This window comes from Dermacentor andersoni, chromosome 1 (assembly GCF_023375885.2).
Source record: "Dermacentor andersoni chromosome 1, qqDerAnde1_hic_scaffold, whole genome shotgun sequence".
NCBI lineage: Eukaryota > Metazoa > Arthropoda > Arachnida > Ixodida > Ixodidae > Dermacentor > Dermacentor andersoni.
This window is the reverse complement of record NC_092814.1, coordinates 159,430,811-159,443,407: the sequence shown is the minus strand read 5'-3', so window position 1 is coordinate 159,443,407 and position 12,597 is coordinate 159,430,811. Positions and strand designations below refer to the sequence as shown.

General features: G+C 44.1%; 1 protein-coding gene across 1 annotated transcript in view; it reads right to left on the bottom strand.

The window, feature by feature from the left end:
- Positions 1–12,597, bottom strand: part of LOC126546995 (neuropilin and tolloid-like protein 1) — a 454,676-nt gene that overhangs the window by 221,020 nt on the left and 221,059 nt on the right. The window contains exon 2 of the mRNA XM_050194788.3: positions 1,414–1,458. Within this exon, the coding sequence (XP_050050745.1) occupies positions 1,414–1,458 (45 nt within the window). The remainder of the gene's footprint in view (positions 1–1,413; positions 1,459–12,597) is intronic.

Genomic DNA, 12,597 nt, shown 5'->3' with positions numbered 1-12,597 from the left:
TCTCACATTATAAATGTTCGGAAGAAAAGGTACCAGCCAATCGCGATGCCGGACATATTAGTAGCGAAGGGGCAGGCAGTTGTAACGAAAAACAAACTTTGTGAATTCGGCCTTACGTTGCGAGGAGATGCAGCGAATGTTATGACTTGTCTCGAGTTGTTATTGCGCTTTCGTTCCTTATTAAGAACCAGGGCGGGTATTCAAGAACCATCCTATGCGCCACAGCACTTGTAACAGCCACGGGCCAATCATGGATAGCGGACGTCAGGTTACCGTAGCCAGCCGTGCAGTCGCGAACCCTTCTTACAAACGAAAAAACAATAAAGCTTTGTGAATTTGTTACTCGTTTCCTTCTTGTTTATATTTTCTTTTTCTTTTGTCATAAAGACGGAAGCTGTGACGGAAAGCTGTGTGTCGAAATAAACAGGATGCCTGAAGTATTGCAGGAAACTGCAATACACCAGGCACGCTGAATTAGGACGGTTTATATGTCACGGAACAAGATGAAGGTTAATTCGGGATTCACTTTTAACCCTCACTATAGAATTACTTGAAAGCATACTTAACAATAATGTTCATATTCCTTATGGTTTCCTTGGTGTCAGTTTTTCTGCTTATGGCGTTGTTACATGACTTTGAAGGTTGTTTTAAATCATGATTAGATTGAGCAACTTGATGGGCTATTGTGCTATCGCCTTATCAAACTGGGTTTACCCATTCAGCTGCGCCACGGAATAACGCGGCGCCATGCCAAGAGACGGCACGCAGGATTTCAGACTGTGACGGCATGTGTCAAGGTGGAATGCCCAGACTGTTCCATATGCGCGCCAATCACACACCCAGTCGCGTACTTCTGTGAACGTGCCGCTTTGCGACACTGGAATGGTTACTACGATCCACCCCCCGGAATCGCACTGTACACCAGCTGCAAGCGTCACGTTGAGAGGGAACCTGGTCGGGTTGTGCAGGCGCTGTCCTGTGCGCTTAACCTGATGCCGCGAGAGTTTCGTAGAGCAAGAGCTGAATTTACAATATTTCTGGGCTGTTAAATCAAGTATACATTTTTTATAGTTGCATAAATTTCTAAAATTGGCTTTTATCGTATCATTTAAAGCTTACGCATCCTCCTACTTACATTATCTTTTTCTACTTTATTTTTATTTACTGTTCACATAACCCTTGTTTAAATTATTGGAACTTATTTTTCGTAAGAGGTCTGGTGCTTCAATAATTCATATTAAAGTTTTGTTACTATCACTGGAGCTGGAGCTTTAATATTGGTGACTCAAAAAAGAATAATAAAAAATATTGACTTAACCAATGCTTGGACGTCGAAAACACGTTTTTTTCCTCGGACCTAACGCCCATGCTTACCATGTATAAGTGTCATACGAAAAGAGAAAAAGGACTTACCTGCAATCATACTGCTTGTTATTGTCAGGAGTGTGACTGCCAACGCTGAAAATTAAAAGAAATAACAATGAGATGAGCAGGGTGCGACAGTGAAATCACTTGACACAGTAAACATGAACAGCGCTCTAATGAAACTTGCGAAATATAAGCGCGTATATTCGGCGTTTGCTCGCGAATGCATAATTTATTAGAAGCTTAGGAGAACTGCTCTTGTAGACCGTAAGAAGTGCCCGGTAAGCCAATTCTTTGCAGGACTTTCTAATTATTTTTTGTGATAGCACGAAGCTAGAAGCTCACTCTTTCAATACTTCGCTTCCGCTTTCATTAAGAACAAAAAAAATCGCTAAAGAACATTACCCTGAGTTATACGATGCGTGTATGCAATGGCAGTTTAAACCATAATCAAGCGTACCTATACGACTACAAACACAGGAAATGGAAGAATTTCGTACACGGATGCAGCAGTGTATTGATCATAGAAATTCAAGAAAAACCCAGTAATATGCCACTTGCTTTGCGCACATACATCTAACTTGGCTGTCCTATTTCGCATTTTACCGTTTGGTTTCCATTTTCCCAGCACTGGTGCACTTGCACATTAAAACAATGCCAGGTATGGCCTCTGGACATACTTATAGTGCCTTATTGTGAAAAGCGGCATAACTTTCTCACTTGTTTTCTGGTGGGTATTACTCTTTCAGTGCCCCTGAATTATGGCATCTTCGGAAATGCTAACTGTTTGTTCAAATTCCCCGCTACGCAACAGGGAGACGCACCGCGATCTTCGCGGTCAGCATGTTATTGGGTAATTCGCTCATGTGACACCAGCAAAGGCGTACGGATCACTCCGTGTAGTCGATGGGTGGGCTAATAAGTTGGGTGGGTGGGCTAAAAACGACCTAGCCAAGTTGACGCATCCTTATATTTCTTCGTTCTTATTTACGTGACTGTAGAGTTGGTGGCGGTCGCTAAACTGTGTGCAATCTTCTTCGCCTTCTTCTTTTTTTTTTCCTTTCTGAGAGTGGCTCTGTGTTTAAATTAGAAGATTATTTTTTTCGCTCGCTGTCACAAAATATGCGGAAAGTGCGATATTTCTTGTTTCTTGCTGTGATGTGTTTTTATAATTATTGCAAAATGACTGCCCCGCATGTGGCAACGAAGTGTTTCACATTCCCTTCCGCCAGCCGAGGGCAGCCAACCAGACGCTTTTACGGTTCACATCTCTGCCTTTCTTCTCCTTTTCTCCTCCTCTCTCATTAACAGCTGTAAACATTCACTTCACCCAGGCCCAACCTTTCATTCATGCTACAAATTGAAGTGGAGGAGAAGCCGGTGACACATTTGTTGCCAACGTTTCCAATACCATAATAAATGAGACTCTCAGCCAACTTCGCACACACAGCAACTACAAGAAACTAATGCCATAGATACGATGCAGTTCAGATACGTATAGAAACAAACGCAGCATTCACAATATGTGCGCATGAACGTAACATACAGTGTTCGCAATAGTTCTTTGACGCAGAAGTCAAAATTTTAGAGAGGCAAGCACAGAGTTCAGATTAAGCGCGAACAAGCGAGGTAACACGATTATGTCGTGTGTGAATGATTTAAGTGTGCATGACTAGCACTGTGTGGACACGCAGATTAGCGTATGCTTTATCAGTTTTTCATCAAATGCCGCGGGATTTTTCATTTCTTTTTATTGACATGACACAAGAATACGTCGGCGCACAATTACGGCGTCGGCGACTCCTTTGTTCTTGAATATGTGGTACATTCATATAGGGCCTTATTCGTTAAGTTGGCACATTGTAATTTTGCCAGAATTGCCTTTTTTTCTCGCTGCAATGATACCATATATTTGTTCTTTATAGCATACTTGTTGTGTTTTTTCGAAGACAATAACTAACGTCATGGTCTACAATGATATTACCTAAACGCCCCAGTGCCGGATTATTTGTCATACACTGTTATTTTCGCGCAGACGCAGTACCGGGAAAAAAGCACGCCCCCCCCCCCCCCCCCCCTCTCCGTCGTAGTAAGACCAGAAAGGTATATCACGTTGAGCTTTCATGTTATGCTGGCCGAATACATACGTCTAAAAGAACAGTCGACACTTTAGCTTACCATACACTATCCAACAGTGTAGTTTGGGCGCATAGCAATGAAGTCCAACATCACTAAAGAACCACAGGAATTATTGCCTTTATAAGTGGTAAACATGATTTATTAAGACCACACAAATGAAAGTAAAAAAAAAGGAATTAGGATGACGACATAAGATATGCCATAGCAGCAGACGAATCTCGAAGCAAAATATTTCTGTCATCACAACATAAATAGCCTCCCTCTAACAACAGGACGCGAGACACACGGCGGACGCCACCGCTGCTATGTCGCGACAGCAAAGTGTCATGCCGCAGTTGTGAAGTTTCTCTTGTTGTGGCAGAAATTCCTGCCGCCACGTCTGAACCCTGCGACTTGACGACAACAGCGCGTTCCAAAGCATGACAGTTTCCATTGTCATGACAAAAAATTTATTTCGTATATTTTTACCCGGACGCACGAACGCACACAGGCGTACACGTGCGCGCGCAAGCATTTATACACCCACGCACAAACGCGTGTGTAGGCACTTCTTTATCAGAATGAAACAGGTGCGAATTGTATTACGAAGGCCGGCTGTCTTTCCTGAGCGCATCCTTTTACGCTATTTCGGAAGACCAGCTTTTACTTTTTCACCATGTATTTGGCCTTCAGCTCAGAATTCAGCTACTATACAAGGACGCCTGAATGTGCCTTTGTGATCTTCTTTGCATTATGCGAGGATGTTGTACAGGGGATTTTGTACAGACAAAGCGCAGAAAACACAACATTCATTACTCCTTTGTGACACCCTCTTTATGCCGAGACAACGCGCTGCGTCGGTGCTCGCCGTCGCCGTTCACGTTATACGCAGCCAACAAGTGCTACGACACGGCAGCGCAAAACTCAAGCCCGAGCGTCACACGCTTTCTCTCTCGCCATGTATGACACCAGAGCATCGCGGCATGACTACGTCACAGCAGCCAGCAAAGGAAACGGCGCCCGTCGACGACGCCCGCGCACGAGGCTCGTCACTGCGCGAAGGCCGCTTTCGTAAAGAGGCGCCGCCGAGGCGATGGACCGCGTGCGGCGGACCCCATCGCGCGAGCAGCCAGCGACTCCGCGAGGGGCGGAGGAGGCCTGCGCGGGGATCTAGCCAGTGGGGCACGATCTCCTCGGCACGAGAATAAGACGTGCGCGCCGGACGTCCGCGAATAGAACGTGCGCGGCAGGCCGCCGACCGGAAAGCAACACAAGCAACAAAGCCGCAAGCCGTTCTCCGCGGGTTTCTTTGCGCGTGGGCACCGTGTCGTTGAAATTTAACCAAGCCTTCGCTGTAGAAGCGCGAAATGACGGGCGCCGGTGCACCTGCTCGTCGCCTGAAACGCCCCTCTCTGTCTCGGCTCGGCTGCGTGCACCGGGTGGTGTGCGCACGCGAAGCCTCGGGCAGGGCGACTCTCCCGCCGTCTCACCTAGCCGAAAGCGAACCAGCGGGCCTCATTGCGCATTACCGCGTGTCACCGCGCGCTGATGGAGCACACTTTCGCGAGAGCATTTTTTAAAAATTTCTTCTATAAATGACGGTTCATTATGAGCAGAGCGCTGATTTCGGCCACTTCGCGAGAAAAACGAGAGATACATTTTCCCATTACACGGCCATCTAAGCTTTTGCCGTTTTGATAGTACTAATTTTTAGCAGGCGACTAAGCGACGCTTTCTCGCTGTTTCTGTCCTGACAAATGTAATGGGAAGTAGACGCAACTCTTCTAAGCTTGTACCTCACAACTATTGCCCAACTGCAAGTTGGCAAGCTCGCGGGGAAGTCATGCTTGAATACAATGCTGGCGCTGTCCCCAACTATAGCACAACTTGCAGAGTTAATTCACTCGTAAATGTTTCGTTTTCCTCCCTTATTTCTTTTCTAACATTGGTCTTCTTTCATAAATAAATAAAATGAGCTCATCACGTACAGCGACTGCAAAAAGATGGAAAGATTGAAGTTATGTGTTTTGCTGCAGACAAGGGTACCTATGTTCGTGAAGGATTTGTTCGTCTTTCTCGACAAAGACAGACCAGCCCACTGGAACTGCCTTAAGTCCCCACCATGTTTGCCCCATTATCCCACTCTTTCTTCCGTCATACGGCCTCTACATTGGACGAATGGAGTGTGTATGTTAGTTTTGGATCACTCCATTCTTTTTTTCCTGTTTCGGTAAATAAGCGAAATTAGTTACAGACCACGGCTACCGTCGGCTGTCGATTATATGTTGGTGCTCCATCGCTTTTCCAAAAGGGGGGGCAAATGGAGTGGTTGGCACCCGTGATTGACCTTTGATTGGAAAACAATAGCGCATTACTCATCCCGCTGCGCCGGTTTAACCACCTATTCCGCTGGATTTCAGTTTCATGAGAACAAATTAAAGATACATCAGCGCTGCGTTAGAAAAAATGTGTGTATCGCCGCCCGCGGTTGCTTAGATGTCTGCGTCGTTATGGCGCTGACCATGACGCCGCGCTTCGATGCCAGGCCGCAACTGTTGCAATCCGGTGGGGGCAAAATGCAAAAACGCTTGCTTACCAGGGTCTGTGTATACGCTAAGGAACCCCAGGTGGCTCAGTCTAATCCGCAGTCCTCTACTAAGTGGCATTTATCACAGCCAGGTTGTACTTTGGGATGTAACACCACAAAGCCCCGCATCATTTGATATCACTTCGATACCGCAGCGCTGATTTACGCATAGGAAACTCAACACACCCCATCGTAGCGTTTATAACGCGCGGGGGGGGGGGGGGGGTCAGCTTACTATTTATGGATGGCTCAGCGAAGCAATTACAAATAACTAATTATTACACTAATTTGTTTTAACTGAAATAATAGTTCGTTTTTCATTTTAGCACTAATGTAGCGTCCGTGGACAGAAGTAGAGGTTATCAGGTTGTTCTAATTTTCTCTGTTGTAGAATGGTGTTTGGGCATGATGAAGTTAAAACCCCTCATTTTAATTAAGAACAATTTTGAATCGCAAGATACGTACCACAACAGACTGAAATATTTGCTCGTTTGTTACGTGGACAGAGGTCCAGCGCGTCGATGACAGGTCAGTCTTCTGTCTTTTCTTTTTGTGGTGTACTATTTGCCTAAACGCAATACCTAGTACTTCAACCGCAATTACCTAAAATATATATTAGCTTCGATTTCTAGAGCACTAAGACGTGCTTGTTATGTTTGCTCTGCTCTCCTTCGCACTGTTCCGTCAACTTGATCGAGGTTACCAATTACTGTGTGCTGCTCTGCGTTTTCTAACATTGAGGCAATGATTAACCAGCATCATGTTTATAGATGTCAAAGTCTCCTTTCATTGACGTTTGTAAAACATTTTTTAATTCACGACAGAATTGTCCAACTACAGTCAATGCAATAATACGTAAATTATGACCGACCATTGTTAACCTTTTTTACAGTCATAAGACTATATTTCTGTTAAAGCACAGCAGAGGTTCCAAATAAGAAAGCTCTAGCCCGTTGCATCAAAACGATTTTGGTTTCTCGTATGATATCGACTGGCCTGAGTGATCGACTGTAAGCGTGATGTGATAGACAACTGAAAATGTTTCGTATTGACAGTACCTTCCTTCGTTCCTTTCATTTCTTTCTTCTAATATCTCAACTTCCCTCCTCCTCCTCCTTCGCTCATCGCAGCAATTACAGTAATATTTTTAATGCGTTAGCATTCTTTGGGCACATCACGCAGTTTCCGGATCTATCTATCTATCTATCTATCTATCTATCTATCTATCTATCTATCTATCTATCTATCTATCTATCTATCTATCTATCTATCTATCTATCTATCTATCTATCTATCTATCTATCTATCTATCTATCTATCTATCTATCTATCTATCTATCTATCTATCTATCTATCTATCTATCTATCTATCTATCTATCTATCTATCTATCTATCTATCTATCTATCTATCTATCTATCTATCTATCTATCTATCTATCTATCTATCTATCTATCTATCTATCTATCTATCTATCTATCTATCTATCTATCTATCTATCTATCTATCTATCTATCTATCTATCTATCTATCTATCTATCTATCTATCTATCTATCTATCTATCTATCTATCTATCTATCTATCTATCTATCTATCTATCTATCTATCTATCTATCTATCTATCTATCTATCTATCTATCTATCTATCTATGTTTGTATCTAACCGTGTTGTAATGGTTAGCGCATCAGGCTGTTGTCCTGGGGTAATAGGGTTCTGAACCAACGTCGTACAAACTTGGTTCACTGAGTATGTGCCAATGTGCACACACATGCCGCTCTTCAACGAACCTCTTTCCCACCGATATCGGTCACAGTAGATGCGGGACTGGATATGCAGCACTGTACGAAGAAACTCTTTGAGACCGACTTGGATCCTTGGGTATGTGCCACTAGGTATGTGCTGGTCTCCAATGAACCTCTTTGACGCCAACTAGGGTAACTATAGGTATGAGCCACTTGGGGACATGCCGCTCTACAATAGCGAAAAAGATCCTTAAATTTTTTCCGATGCTGAGCAGAATCCAACCCACCTCACAAGCGTTCCTCAAGGACAGCAACCCGACGCATTAGCAGGCTGCGCCATGAATGCACTGGGTATGTGCCACTCTTCAGTGACCCTCTCACCAACTTTGGTCACTGAGTATGTACCAGTGAGTGTGCGGTCAAGCGAGGGGACAATTCTCAGCGTTCACGGGCACCGGCACGCCACGCTTCCTGTCTCAGAGGCAGCGCACGGACTTCTTGGCAGTGCCCCTAGATGACGCAGCGTGTAAAGATAGAAACGCGAGAGAGGAGCTCGGTTGCTGCATGACGCGTTTCTCAGTGTTTGCACGCACCGGCAGGTCATGCATTTCGGAGGCCATGCGCAAGCTTCGCGGCGGCAGCCCTAGATGGCGCCGAGTGCTCTTAGGGAAGCGCAAAAGAGGAGCCCCGCTGCAGGACACGCCTCATACATACCTCGCTTCGACGGTGGCAATACGTTGTAACGCTATATTAATTCAAAGCTAACGCAATACTGTCGACAGTCATCGTGAGATGGGTTCTGTTGCAATATTTTCTGAATTCCAACTTAGTATGGTGCCTTGACCTTGTCTATCGATGCTTGTTTCCACATTTTTGTGAGGTTAATTCTCCCGCCCAATGTCGCGTTGTTACTGTTCGCTGTTTGTAAAAGGTCCACGTCGTTCTATCGTTTTCTTTATCTCCTTGGTTGTAATTCTTGTTGAACACTGACATTCATTTTTACTGCATGTTGTTTCTCTTTGCTGCGTACATATTTTTGCAGAAAAACTTTTTTTTTTTGCTTTTGTTTTTCACTGCCTTCCTCCCATTTTCGCTGTGGATACCTCCCTAGAAGCATTTTGTGGCTTAGGCTCGCATACACGCGGGCTCAACTTCTGGACACGAACAGTAAGCGCATCTAGCTGCCGCGAGCTGAAAACAAGCGATGACACGTGATTTTATGCCGATGTTTAATCGAAGCGACAACGAAATGGACCAGGAACTATACATTTCGCATGCCTAACCACAATCCACGCATGCAGTTGCATTATTTTCAGCTGTTACGGTTTTTTTCTTAAACAGCATGCGAAATTTGAAATAGGATATTTCGTGGTAGCAGCGAAATACTCGGCAGAATAGGGCACGAGTAACTGCACAACTTTACATTTTGAAGTGACTACGTGCACTTAAGGGGTTCTGCTTTCCTTTCTCTCAAACAGCGTCATCTGTAGATTGCCCAAAATATCATTCCACAATTGTAAATTTCTAAAGCCGCGAAGTACAGTGCAAACGCAAATGCAAACGCTTCCCCTCGTCTAGAACCGCATACATCTATGCACACCGTGACCGGGTGCTTTCCGCTCGCAGATCCAATTTTATGATTAAGCCAACATGAATTCTCCGCTCCGATTCAGGCAGCAGCCTATTATTTTTTTTCGCAATGGTGCAGATTAAAAGAACACTAAAGAAAATAATAATTTGAGCTGTATCATTAACTTGCACTTCTAAAATACCAAGCAAGACACTCCTGCCGTGATAGGAGGTTTGACAAGCCAGATGAGATGCAAATATACAAGACAGGTGGTGACGCCGCCTTCACGTTCATGCAACAGCTCGCCGTGACGTCACCCGCCGCGGTGGCTTAGTGTTGCGCTCCTGAGCACGAGGTGGCGGGATCAAATCCCGGCCGCGGCAACCGCATTTCGATGGGCGCGAAATGTGGTTTTGGCACGCAAAACCCCGTAATTTAAGATGAGGGCGAAATGATAAAAAAAAAGTGTCTGTTTTCCGAGCATTGGGGGCACGTTAAAAATCACCCGGGTGGTCAAAATTGATTCGGAGTTCCGCACTACGGCGTGCCTCGTAATCAAATCATGGTTTTTGCACGTGAAACTCCAGAATTCAATTCAATTCGCCATGACGTCACGGATTTTGGTGGCGTCTGCTCGGCTCGAGTTAAATCGTTATGGATAAATATGGAGTACAGTGCATTCTGAAAGAGCCAAGGAGGCCACTTGGCAAGTGACGAGAACTGGTGCTGAGCCGCAACGGCAAAAATCCGAGCACATATACTTTGAAATCTGTGATGTCATACTGGATGTACCGACACTGAGGGTTCGGCGCGAAATTCATAAAACGGAACTTTAACCTTCATTTTCGCTTGTAATAAGCGACCTATTACCGCAAAGTTCCCACACACACAAAAAAAAAGTTGATTTGGAAATAACGAAATGGAGCTACAACAAGGAGCTGTACGCCACTGTGTTGCGCCATCGTGAGAATCCCCTTTTCTCGATTCTGAGCCCAGTGATCGCCGTGCGGTGGCAAAGCTGGCAAACTGAGCCGAATGTCCAAAACGTATGCCTTCGAGAAGGATTCAAAATTGGATAAAAAACATTTATTCGATATTAAAAGTTTCCTGCGCTGATCTGATTTCGAACGCCATTTATTGACGCTTGTGACATAGTAGTTGCGCCGCTAAAGTTTCTTCCCCGAAGTAACTTTTTCTTGTGAGGTAACGCGAAAGAAATACCCTGGCTTGCTTCGAAATCTCGTGTTCCCTTTATTCAGTACTTTGGCCTTTTATGCCTGTTATTATTCACTTCATCTTGACATCTTGACATATTTCAAATCTTGTTTTTGTTTTGTTCTGAACTTCCTTCTTTGTTTTGGCCATATAAAGCCAACAGACATTGAAGCCAAAGAGAGCATAGGGGTAATCAGCTGGGGTTGAAATTGAATATGTAGAAAATAGTGAGGAAAAACTTGTCGCCGGTGAGCACCGAACCCACAATCTTCGCATTACGCTAAGTTTAGTCCCCACCGGCGACAAGTTGTCTTTTAGTCCACTTTCATTTCTCTTTTCCTCATTATTTTCTACATTTTCAATTTGAACCCCAGCTGATTTCCCCTATGCTCTCCTTGGCTTCATTGCCTGTTGGCTTTATATCGTCGTAATTAACAAAAATCGAGCCTCTCTGTTTCCCTTCTTGCCTTTCTTTGAGTCCTTTATGCTGCTTAACATTTGTTCTATCCGGATGTTATAGATTCTTTTATATTTTTGATGACACGTCGTGTTGTCTTGCTTCCTGCACTTATTATGGTGAACTGTTATTCAAGAAGTGCTGATATATTTTTTTTTGCGTCTAGTGTGAATGTGTTAAATGTTTCACCAATTTTACCATTCTTAGCTGATATTTTAGTCTTCATACAAGGCTGAAGACACCAGCTACATATAGATATCGGCTATCCCTGTTTGCCCTCTTCCCGTCTCTTAACGTTACGCCTAACATTCTTCGGTCCATCGCTCCTTGCGCGGTCCTTGTTTTCGAGCTTTGCCAGTCTCCAAGTTTGTGCCCCATATGTTAGCACCGGTAAAATGCACTGATTGTACACCTTTCTCTTAAATAATAATAGTAAGCTTCCAGTCAGGATCTGACAGTGTCTGCCGAATGTGCTCCAACCCATTTTTATTCTTCTGTAAATTTTCTTCTCATGATCAGGGTTCCCTGTGAGTAATTAACCTAAGTAAACGTACTCCTTCACAGACTCTAGAGGCTGATTGGCGATCCTGAACTCTTGCTCCCTTGCCCGGCTATTGATCATTATCTTTATGTTCTGCATATTAATCTTCAACCCAACTCTTATACTCTCCCTGTATTGGTCCTCATTCATTTGTTGTAACTAGTCCCCAGTGTTGTTGAACAGGACAATGTCATCTGCGAATCGAAGATTGCTGAGATATTCACCGTTGATCTTTACTCCTAAGCCTTTCCAGTTTAATAGTTTGAATACTTCTTCCAAGCATGCTGTGAATAACATTGAAGAGATGGTGTCTCCTTGACTGACCCCTTTCTTTATAGGTATCGTCCTACTTTTCTTGTGGAGAATTAAGGTAGCTGTGGAATCTCTATAGACACGTTCCAAGATATTTACGTGAGCTTCCTGTACTTCTTGATTACGTAATGCCTCTATGACTGCTAGTATCTCTGCTGAATCAAATGTCCTTTCGTAATCTATGAAAGCCATATAGAGAGGTTGATTTTACTCTGCAGATTTCTCGATTACTTGATTGATGACATGGATGTGGTCCATTGGAGAGTATCCCTTCCTGAAAGCAGCCTGTTCCCTCGGTTGAATGAAGTCCAGTGTTGCCCTTATTCTATCGGAGAATATCTTGGTGAATATTTTATATAATACTGGATGTAAGATAATGGGCCTATAAGTTTTTCAATTCTTTAACGTCTCCTTTTTTGTGGATTATTATGGTGTTGGCACTATTCCAGTTTTCTGGGACCCTTGCACTCGATAGGCAGTTCGTATAAAGGGCCGCCAGTTTTCCAAGCATTATGCCTCCTCCATATTTGATTAAATCGACTGTTATTCCATCTTCTCCTGCCGCTTTTCACCGTTTCATGTCTTGCAAGGCCCTTCTGACCTCATCGCTAGCTATAGAAGGAGCCTCTGTAACCTGTTCATTACTGCTGCGAATGGAGGTATCGTGGCTCCTCTGGGCACTGTGCAGG